The sequence below is a fragment of the Monopterus albus genome, unplaced genomic scaffold (genome assembly GCF_001952655.1).
Source record: "Monopterus albus unplaced genomic scaffold, M_albus_1.0 scaffold424.1, whole genome shotgun sequence".
In the NCBI taxonomy this organism is placed as follows: Eukaryota; Metazoa; Chordata; class Actinopteri; order Synbranchiformes; family Synbranchidae; genus Monopterus; species Monopterus albus.
Window position 1 is genome coordinate 1,752 of NW_018128304.1, and position 10,277 is coordinate 12,028.

Here is a 10,277-nt window from a genome sequence, read left to right on the forward strand (position 1 = left end):
GAAAGAAGAGGTGGTGTCTTTTGCACAGAGAGAGTGGGACAAAGAAAGAGCAACAACCAGGATTAACATGGGTTTAGCTGTTTGACATGGAGAGGGTTAAAAGCAGCCAGAGGACTCAGACTGGATCCAGATGTGGCCTTCTTCCTTCTGGATGTGTTAGCATCTAAAGCTAACCTGTTTGTTTTGGTCAACTGCATCATTTTTGTCCGGACCTGTGAATACTCACGGACGATGCGGTTTTTCTCGTTCAGCAGTGAGGTGCTGTGTGGGATGCTGGACTGCTGTCCTCGGGTTCTTGCTGAGCTGGGCCGGCTGAGCTCCCTAGGCGGAGGCATGAGGGTGGTGGTGTGCTCTGGGGGCATGGGCGCGGTGGCATGCTCTGCTGTCGGAGGCTCCGGGGTCGGGGAGTTGCCTTCTGCCAGACGGGTGTCTGCATCAGGTGTCTGAGGAGAGCTGTCCATCCTGGTGGCTGTTACAGCGTTTTGATAGTGGCTCCGGGTAATCTGACCCATGGGAGCAAAGGAAGGGTGAGAGGAATACTAAATCATCCTTATCACAAATCATAAATGTTTCCCAAACATAAGTGAATGTGCAGCGGGTAAAGTACTTGAGTACAATTAGTTACCACTGACCAGACTGCCACAAAATTGTGTTTATTTTAGTTTAGCCTCATCAATCCTCGACCTTTCATCTACCACTATCAGAGGTCAGTGACGAGTTACCCCCAAAATGCATTTTCACAGAATTTGCTGTGGGTATTTATGGTCTCCATAGGATGAATACTAAAGCCCTCATCTTTGATCGAGTGCCACCATCACACACCAGTTTTTGCCTTTTCTTAAGAGGGGTTTGGATAACAGCCAATGACCCTGGTTTCATTTGGCCTGAGATTTTTGCCCTCTCTCTCAGTTGGCAGTTTACGCCAAGTGAAAAACTAATACAGTCTAATCCAGCAGTCCTGCAATAACTGCTGTTTCACTGTTTCAGAGAGCTGTTGATTCAAACGTGTAGAAGAAGTACAGACCGGGCCACTCAGAACTACATCCCCTGCAAAGGCTCTTCAGCTGCTGGCCATTGTGAGTCTCTGCAGTACAGCTGAATAGCACCACAAACCGGAGTGTGGATACCTGAACCGAGCCCGATGGACCTGTCAGTACCCAAGGGTTCTGACAAAATATATGGCCTGATCCATGTTCCACCACAAACTCCAGTTGTGATCACACAACTGAATCAATGCCTCTCTGAAACACTTTGAAGACAAACTGAACATTATCGCCATTGTGAAGGAGGATTTACTGCAGCGCTGTTGTATCAGACTGACTTTGTTTTAACTAGGTGTACCTAATAAACTGCCGGCCTGGTGTGTATACAGTATCCGTAGCACTCTCTCTAACTGAGCTCATGTGGCATTCAGACGTTACCTTGATGACCTGTAGATGTGTGAGCTGTCTCACAGAGTAGTCCGGCAGGTAGGCGTTCCCCCCACCGTTCAGCTGACCCACGCTCCCCCCTCCGTACAGCATGGACTCAGAGCGGTCCAAACCGCTGCTGCGAGAGGGGGATCTCTGTACTGCCAACAGAGGGAACAGGGACGTTTCTCAAACATACAGGAGTCACACCGTGAGCAGGCTCAAGGACACCTCCTCACTCTGCTGTGGCTGAAAGCTTTCATTCATTCGAATGCTGCATTCAAGTGTTAATGTGCTCGAGGCAATCTAAATCCCATGACTGGAGATTTCTGGAGAGTTTGGTTCCTTTGGATCCAGTTTCCACTCCACAAACACACACACACACACACACACACACTGTGTTCATGCCTACAGCAAACACATTTCACTCACAACTTTCTTTTAGTCTTCTGGGGGTTTTTATCAGGGTTCATGTGTTTTTATGTCATAAAATTTGATTTTGATTCCCCGGTTAAATTACTGCTGTGTGCAGAAATAATTTAAAAATCATGACTTTGATATGTTGATTAGTGTGCACACTCAGGCTGTTCTGCAGTATATGTTTGTGGTTTTCTGTACTTCTATCCATGAGGAGTACATGAAAAGGAAGTATTCAGTTTAGGGTGAAGATTAAACCTGGGAATGTGTTCATGTGATTATACTCAGGTAGGAATGAGATATACACAGTGGTCAGGCATGAAAAGGAAGGAGTTTTGGTCTGGGGGTTAGGAATAGATTTGATCTTGAATGTTCCTGATAAGTACCAGGTGTATGTGTGTATTTGTACCTGCTGGCATGATGGCGGGTACCCCAAAGTAAGAAAAAGCCCCATTCTCAAACTTTAGTGCCTCTTTACCAAACTCCACCTCGACTCGACCCTGATGGAAGACATCAGAGACACACAGGTTCACCACAGTGGTTCACCAGCTTCTCTCCAGCACAAGGTGAAAATACGGTTTTAATTTTTTTGCAGTATTTTTAGCGTTGACCTGATGGCAGATACCTGCAGCACCAGGATGAAGTAGTCCACTGGTTTGTTGCGCTGGAACAAGAAGTGCTGCAGCGCTCGCTTGTTCTTCTCATCGAACTTCAGTTCCTGCACCACGCTGGGGTGTTTGATCAGCCGCAACAAGATCTTCTCTGATATGTGAGCTGGTTTGAAAGGCTCCACCTCTGATTGAGGAGGGAAAGAAGGAGACGGGTGGATGGAGGGACAATGAGTCAGAGGTCAAACCAGAGGTGACAAGTAACTAAGTACATGTACTCAAGTATGTTTTTGAGGCTCTTGTACTTTACTGCAGCTTTTCCATTTCACCTTTGAATGTTTGTTGAACAAATGTGGACATTCATGTTATCAACAGCATCAAATTCAAGTGTTTAAAAGACGTTTCATTTGGTGAAGTACTTATACTTTTGTACTTTAAGTACGTTTCAGAGCACAGCTGTCTTACTTCAACCTAAGTAATCAATTTGAAGTAGTACTTCTATTTGTAGTAGAGTATTTTTTTTTAATTTGTACTGAGTTTGTGTACTTCTACTGTTAGGGTGATTTTCATTTTTAGATAGAAATGAATAATTAGTTAGGGTTTTTATTATATAGCATACATAAGTTTATATGTTTTAATCTCACAGTTGTGTTTATGTTATGTAGTTACATATCACCCTATGTGTAGGGTCCACAGTTAAGTTATATTACTACCTGGCTGTAGAGGCCAGGGAATTTGGGGTCACTGGGGCACTAGGGGTAATAAACAAGAGATTAGATCTAAAAGCCAACAAGAGGAAGACAACTTCAAAAGACAGGGCAATATACAGACACACACAGGCAGAGAAGTTTTATTGTTAAAAGGGGGGTTAGTGCCAAAAGTTTCTTGGAAACAAAGAAAGACATAGGTGTCTATGTAAGAATTAAGACAGGGCAAGTATTCCTCCCTTTTAGGGTGTTGTTTACAACCATTGGATCAGAGGAGGAGGATGGACGGACTGAAGGACCAATCTTGGGAGAATTAAGTTTAAACCACAATTCCTCCCCAACAGTTTTTGGACCAATCAGAGAGCAACATTCTTTCATATAAATGTTGTGTACTGCTAAGTTGAATTTAGTCTTTTCTGTTTATCATAAACAGATGGGATCCATGTGCACATGCTTATTTTGATACGTTAATGCATAATAAATTTCACACTGTGAAATATCTTTATATTTAGTCTTTTCTTTTCAATTTACGTGAACACGTTCAACACTACCACATCTGGGAAAATCAAACCGGTTTATGAAGGGATGGAAAGTTGCAGAATACCAATGTTAAGTGAATATAATCATCGTTCCTTTCCTAGTGGAGAAACTTCCTCACTGATGTCACTGCCTTGCCACCAGGGGTTCAGGGTCTTGTCCAAGGACCCTTCAACTGATGAACTGCTGTAAGTGGGAATCAAACCACCAACTTTCTGGTGAGGAGAAAACCACTCCTGAGCCACAGCCGCCTGTGTGTATTTGTCTTTACCGAGTGTGTTATGCCCTCTTCAGGTCTAAAAACAAGCTTATATATCAGGTGTAAAGACCCAAAAAGCAGAGATGTCTATTTCAGGTTCCTTCGAGGTCAGAACAGAAGCATTCTGACAAAATCCTGAAAAGACCCTGTAAACTCTGAGAGTGGCTCTGTGGTGAGGGATCATCCTTCCTCATCTTTCCTCAGCTCGTCTTCCCTGTGAGGATGTTTGTTAGAGACACATCAGACCAGTGAGGTGATTGGCTGTTACCTGTGGAGAGGAAGCGGTGTGTTGCCAGCAGAAGCTGAGGAGAAATCTTCACCTTCATTTCGTTCTCTGACAGTTTGAAGATGGAGAAGTCCTGCTGCTTCTGCTCGTGGTGAGAGACACAACGCTTCGTACGATTATCAGCTGACGGAACGGACACACACAGACAAACAAAAAATGACCGCTTCGGTCGTGTAGCTCTTAATGTTCATGCAGTGAGTCTACAACATGTGCACCTTTGACGTGTGTGTGCGTGCATGTACTGTAAAGGTCGGTCTCGTCGAGGATCTCTGACTTGATGATTTCCTCAATGACGTCCTCCAGGGTGACAATGCCCATTACCTCATAGAAAGGGTCGCCTTCGCCCTCGTTGTTCACTCGCTGCACGATGGCAAGGTGGGACTTTCCTGCAGGAGGAGCCTCATATCAGCATTTTCAGATACAATTAGCAGCAGGTACAGAGTTAAGAAAATGCAAGTGCAGATTAATACACAGCAATAACTAGAGAAAAACCTTTGATACAGGAAATTAAAGCAACACAATGACTTTAAAAGATAAAATCATTTTTAGTGTTTGGACCAATGTGTGTAGTCAAGATATAATAAAAACAAAACGGCTTTGCTTTATTCAAAAGTGCAGTCACAACTGTTAGCTGAGTGTATATATAGCATAAACATACAAGCCAGTCAAAAAGATGGACACACTGTCCCACTGAGCTGAAGGGAATAGTGTGTCTATATTTTGACTGGTAGTGTAATTACACTTTGCATTTCTGGGGGTTGATTGTTGATCTAATTATTGAGTCTCCTTGTAAGAAAAACAAAAAAAACTTGATCACATAAATTAAAATGAGGTGCCTGAGTGGGTTGTCTGCAAAACTACTGATGCTGTCAAAGTTCAACAATGACCTGAGTTCAGTTGAATTTAAGTCTGAGATTTTACCGACATCAAGAAACCTCTGAAACCTTCAGAACTGTAGCATCACCATGTTAAACGTGCAGCAATCAGTCGCTGTAGAAGCTTTTGTTAAAGGTGCAGATGTCTCTGGACTTGTTCACTTTTAATTACAGACCAGGTGTCTGCTGTGATTCATAAAATGTGAAAACACTACGAAGCATATTGTCAAATAAAATTTTTAGACATAATATTTAGATTTGTGGAAAGCTCCCCTCATGTGTACTGTGTGACTGAGTGGGAGTGGAGCTCGGTATGAGGAGCAGTAGGAGCTGAATGGAGTGGGCGGAAAAGCAGGGAGGATTCGATAAAAAACCCACATGATCTCTGAATGCAGAAACACGATCCATCATATGAATACGCTCTGCAGGGCATCTGCTGTGACTACCTCCAGGATGATGGCTGTGTGTTTGTGGAGGTAAAATCTTTCCAAGATAAGTGGAAGAATTAATAATCTGCTGTGTCCTACTGGATGAAAAACTTATTCAGGAGCAGATTTTATTTAAAAAAAAAACAAAGCAAACTGACAGGATCTTACATGGGATTTAATTCAAGGTGGACAGGTCTGCAAAGGAAGTGGACGGAGACAGAGGGCAGGAAGTTGCATGTGTATGTGTGTTTGTGTTTGTCCTGATGTCAGCATGTGTCTCCCTGGCTAACGACACACTGCAGACAGAAGCAGTCCTATACTGTGCCATTCACCCAGCTCCTACATAATTTACATGTGCTTGCGCAGACACATGCACAAAAACAAAACTGAGAGAAAACAGCGAATCCCTGTTCGTAGCTTCTCCTGAGCAGCCTGGCTCTGAGTCAGCGTCCTCTGGCAGGCGGAGACTGTGGAAGCAGAAAGAGAATCTCACAAACAGCTACTATCTCAGACACACACACACACACACTGATGCACATCACTCTGGCAGCACTGCATTCAGCTTAAGTGGGTCAGGCTTACATACAAAACAGACCGAGTGAGGGAGAGGCCAGAGCATTAGCAGCCAATGTGCTGTGTGTTAGCCCACACGTTGAACTGCTGCAGCGTAATGTCACATAGAAAACACCACACAAGTTGCACATCATTCTGTACAACATTTTCCTGCAGCTTGACTCGAGATCTTTAGTATGATTGAAAAGCTTTGGCAGCATGGTCAGAGTTTTAAATCAAATTTGGACAAACCTCACTGGGCTACGATGGAGCAGGGCCACATAACGGAAAAATCAACTGAGAGGAGCAAGTTTTTTTATTTTACTTGTCAATAATAAAGTCAAACACAATTCAAATTTATTATTCACAGTTTGACTTTACTGTCAAGATGCAAAGTTTAAAAAAAAAGTCCTCTCATTTTTCTTTAATGTGGCCCCAAATAGAGATAATGTAATTATCTGTTGACTTGACCCAAATTAAGCCTCTTCTGTTTTCACTCTGTTTAAAACCACTGAAACCACCGTACTTCTACTTCCCCTTTTCGTTACCCACCCATTTCTTCTGTCCCTACTGGGGGTCTGCCGATGCCCAAGAGCTGCGCAGACCTCCTTAACCTTCCCCAAACCGTCAGGTACACAAGCAACTTGAATCCTTATACTGTACCTCCATTCGTACGTAGTGAAGGCAGGTCCCTGCCAGTGAATAGTCTGATGTAGCTGGGCGGACACCAACTTAGGTGAGCAAGGGGAGAGGGGAAGTGCTAGAATCATTTTTGGTAAATACGGCAGAGAAGGCCGAATGAGAAGAATCCAGCACGGCAGCCAAAGGGTTTCACTACCTTTTATGTTCCTCCTTTACATGTGGTAAAGAATTTCTCAGTGAAGAAAGTTGTCAGACTGATCTTTACTGGGATGTTACTTCTGGGTCCTCCTAAGTTCATTTAAATATTATTTTCAGTGCTTTGAGCATTGTGAATCTATTTCAGTTTACCTTGGGATGCTGGTAAATACAAGCACAGCTATCTACATTGTTAAATAGCACCAGGTCTAACTGGTAAAATACTTTTATTTCACTTTCACAGGTCCAAGCTAAGTCCTGCTGCCCAGTCCATTCAAAGCACCACTGTATACAACAGGCCTTTAAAACTGCAGATTCAAGTGTGATTACTAGCATTAACTATGGCCCAGGTTCACTGAAGTGTCCCAGGAGTCATGTCAGCTTCCACAACCCACTTAACTGATGCAGCCACGATCAATGTTATTAGCTCCACCAGTGATTTCCCAAGTCAAGATGTCTGCTACATGGAGACGTCACCAAGAGTTACTTCACTGCAGCGTGCCGGATGGCCATGGTAACAAGAAAGACATTACTTAGTTAACGGGAGTTGATAATAGAAAAAATAGTCTGACCATATTCTCATAAAAGTCACTAGAATGTGAATGTTAGCTTAAAAAATGTGAACCCAACATAAAAACAAGCACCGACAGAGCTACTGCAGTTGTTAATGACGTATTTAAAATGTGTAGAAATGAAAATGAGAAGATTGTGGGTTCAGGAGCCTTTATGGAAACTTAGCATTTCTTTCTGAGACCATGTAGCTCAGGTCTAATTCTGTTAACCACATTTGCAGCAAGATGAGACATGGAGTTTTTGGCCATTTAAGCATCTCAATAATAATAATAATAATAACAAAAATAAAAATATTTTCATTGTGAGTTGTGGTCCAAGGATGTGTACTGTATGAAAATGTTGACAAGTGGAGCTTTGTTAAAAGGTCTGGCTCCAGGTTATGCATTCCCTGTTCTTGTCCATTCACAGTTAGAAACCACTTCTTTAGGTGACTGAATTCAGAAAATTCCCACCTGTAGCTTCACAGTGATGACAAGCAGTGACTCAACACATTCACAAGTTTTCAGACAGCAACACACTTTGATCGGCTACTGAACGGGTGCTCTGGACCAGACAGGACTTTCCTCTTAACTTTAAAACTGAGAGCTGCCTTCTCGCTTACTGAACATGCTTTACATCTCTGAGAACACTTTATTCCACCGCACGTTTTGCAGGATAAGAGCTGATCGTCTGAAAAGTGACATGACTGCAGAGAACAGATGGCAGGCAGACAAACTGAGGAAGTACAGCCCACTGAATATTTCATACTCTGCCTCCGGGAAGTGACGAGGATTGAGCAGGATGATATCAGACGTGGCGGGGGCGTATAGTGTGCAGTAAAGGGGCAGTTGTGTATTGTTTAAATCAGTTCTTGCTAATGGAAGAATTGGTTAAATAAAGTGCCTCGGATTCAATCAGGATTCAGCCATTATTGCCAGAATGAATGCCCCATATCCATCACAGCAGCTCCCCATTAATAAAGGATGAGTTAGCCATAAGGACGGACAGGAAGTCTGAGGGCTGTGTGATTAAAGTCGCAATGAGACCTTGATTGTCGCTGGTCTCGCTGTGTGTTTTGGCTCCTTGTTCCCTCTCTCACTGAGCTTTCTGGCACCGGATGCAGACTCTGGTCCAGGATTTGTATGTAATCCTCACTGTTCAGCTTCCCATCTGTCTAATCAAGGCTCTCCTGGCACTGAGAAGGCCCCCACCCCCACCCCCCACCCCATCCCGCATGCTACTGCTGTTCACAGGGAAAAGGCGTCGCTTGGCCGGTTTCATTTGTGCCAGACGTACTGTTTAGTATTCAGACCAAAGACTCCAGAGCAGCTGACTGTGCTACAGCTAACCCCTACAGTAGCATCATCTACCCAACAGCCCTTTTACAGTATCTTCCACTGCACTTAATGATCTTTCTCAGAAACACAGGTTTGGTGAGTTGCATTTGGGTATCTAGTTCTAACCTGCCCATTATTTCAACAGCATTTATAGTCTTTGCTGAAACAGTGGTTGTACAGGTAACCTCATGTCCAGAGACCTGACCTTTCAGCCAGATGTCTCAGTGTCTTACTAGGCTACTAGCTGCTCCTCCTCATGTCAGACAGTTTGAAACAATGCCCTTTATATAATTTGATTCCTCGTTGTAGTGCACTCCACCAGCTTGCATTTCAAACAGAAGTGTAGTTACTGTCTAGCGCCTGGAATCTGACCTCATAACTCCCAGCAGTTTACACTCACAGTCGGCACAGCGAAGGAGAGAGGGGAGCAGCGATGCTAGATACAACGTCTCCAGCTGTAAACTAGAGTTGAGCTTGCAGCTGGATCCTGGGATGTTGTGCAGCGGCAGAAAGGGAGCTGACCATTTTCTGACGGCATTTGCATGTGCTAGTAAAAGGCAAAACAATGTTTAGTTGAAGGTATATTTGTTTCAAACTTTCCCTAACTTTGAGACAGGATGAGATCATGGATTGTAGTTTCATAGCCTCTGCTCTGTGGCGTAAAACAACTCAACCGAAACTAAAACTAACTAGCAGGCTTAGACCAATGACAGAGCTTCCTGAAGTTAACTAATACTGTGTCACCTATTGTATATCTGAGACAGTCAGCTGACCAGACACCCAGCTGCAGATGGCTAGCTAACCAGATCCATCCATCCATCATGCTTATTCCTGAATAGGGTCCTGGGGGGGCTGGATCCAATCCCAACTGGCACTGGGCGACAGGCGGGGTCCAGCCCAGACAGGTCGCCAGTCTGTCACAGGGGGCCAGCTCAGATACACTGTGGAATTTTGTCAGAAGCAGTTCCCAGTACAGTTGCACAGCGTTTGAACAGAACCATTTTTAGAAACACAGCCAGTACTGTTGTATAGAGAAACATCCAGTGGTGGAAGAAGTACTCTGATTGTTTACTTAAGTAAAAGTGGCAATACCACAGTGGAGAAATACTGTGTTCTTAAGTAAAAGTACAAAAGTGTTGACAGAAAATATACTGCAAAAGTAAAAGTACTCATTATGCAAAATGGCACAGTTTACATTGATGTACATCATATTATTCAGTTATGTTTATTGTTTACATCACCTCCTTCCCTCTCCTCTCCTTCCCTCTCCTCTCCTTCCCTCTCCTCTCTCTCCATGCTTCCATATGCCACCATTACACATTACTAACTTTGTGTCTCCTCTCTCCTGTAGTGTGTCCTCTCTCCCTCCCATAGTGTCTCCTCTCTCCCGTAGTGTGTCCTCTCTCTCTCCCTGTACCTTTCTACAGGTTGCCCTGGCCCTGGAGCTCTACGTCTCTGACGAGCAGTCACCAG

At 43.8% G+C, this 10,277-nt stretch overlaps 2 protein-coding genes across 2 annotated transcripts in view; both read right to left on the reverse strand.

Annotated features, from left to right (window-relative positions):
* Nucleotides 1–140: 140 nt before the first annotated feature.
* Nucleotides 141–1,676, reverse strand: LOC109952002 (metal transporter CNNM1-like; the record flags this gene model as incomplete). Its single annotated transcript, XM_020586824.1, has 3 exons — nucleotides 1,649–1,676; nucleotides 1,422–1,570; nucleotides 141–503 (listed from the first exon to the last, which is right to left on the reverse strand). Coding segments are annotated over exons 1-3 (540 nt in total), but the record flags the coding sequence as incomplete, so codon positions are not given.
* A 482-nt stretch (nucleotides 1,677–2,158) lies between these two features.
* Nucleotides 2,159–10,277, reverse strand: part of LOC109952006 (metal transporter CNNM1-like) — a 12,105-nt gene continuing 3,986 nt past the window's right edge. The window contains exons 2-5 of the mRNA XM_020586829.1: nucleotides 4,466–4,609; nucleotides 4,206–4,346; nucleotides 2,452–2,621; nucleotides 2,159–2,326 (exon numbers count right to left, since the gene is read on the reverse strand). Coding sequence (XP_020442485.1) covers nucleotides 2,174–2,326; nucleotides 2,452–2,621; nucleotides 4,206–4,346; nucleotides 4,466–4,609 — 608 coding nt within the window. The 3' untranslated portion in view covers nucleotides 2,159–2,173. The remainder of the gene's footprint in view (nucleotides 2,327–2,451; nucleotides 2,622–4,205; nucleotides 4,347–4,465; nucleotides 4,610–10,277) is intronic.